At 44.7% G+C, this 730-nt stretch overlaps 1 protein-coding gene across 1 annotated transcript in view; it reads left to right on the forward strand.

Moving 5' to 3' along the window:
- The window catches only part of LOC104515790 (60S ribosomal protein L37-like), a gene marked incomplete at its 5' end in the record, with an annotated part of 2323 nt that overhangs the window by 339 nt on the left and 1254 nt on the right, over positions 1-730 (forward strand). Inside the window, 1 exon segment of the mRNA XM_010159896.1 lies at positions 253-337. Within this exon segment, the coding sequence (XP_010158198.1) occupies positions 253-337 (85 nt within the window).

Below are 730 nucleotides of genomic sequence, written 5' to 3' on the forward strand. Positions count from 1 at the left end.
AGTGTCCAAGGCCAGACTGGATGAGGCTTGAAGCAACCTGGTCTAGTGGAAGGTGTCTCTGCCCATGGCAGGGGGTGGCACTGGGGGGGCTTTAAGGTGCTTTCCCACCCAAACCATTCTGTGATTCTATGAATTAATTTAGATTGGGTTTTTTTCCTTTTGATCCTGTCAGATTGAATAGTTGCACTGTTCAAACTTCCTGTGCAACTAATTAGTTGGTGCAGACGAGTAACAGCAACTTCTGTGTTCAAGACAACTGGAGTGCAAAGGCTAAAAGATGCAACACCACTGGTTCAGGTCGCATGAGGCACCTGAAAAGGGTCTACTGTCGATTCAGGTATGAGACTATTTCAAACTAGTGTAATGTGAAATCTTGCATGGGTTTTGCTGAATTATAAAATTCATCATTCAGAGCTAGCACTCTTGCTTAGTGCACTTTGTGTTGTATGGTCTTTCGATGTATCATGGAAATAAAGGATGCCCAATAGCTCCAAAGGAACATGCTGCCCATTACGAACAGCTCCCTCATTAATATGCCAGACCTATAGCAAGCTCTGGTGTTTCTTTTCAGTGTAGAGAGTACAGAATGCAGAGGGTATTGTAATAAAACACCCACGCTGGAAGAAACACGCTTTGCGTCACCTTGCCTCTGTGAGTCAGGGAAACCATAGAATCATAGAATGGTTTGGGTTGGAAGGGACCTTAAAGATCGTCTAGGTCCAACCCCCCT

Source organism: Eurypyga helias, unplaced genomic scaffold, assembly GCF_000690775.1.
Source record: "Eurypyga helias isolate BGI_N326 unplaced genomic scaffold, ASM69077v1 scaffold41789, whole genome shotgun sequence".
In the NCBI taxonomy this organism is placed as follows: domain Eukaryota; kingdom Metazoa; phylum Chordata; class Aves; order Eurypygiformes; family Eurypygidae; genus Eurypyga; species Eurypyga helias.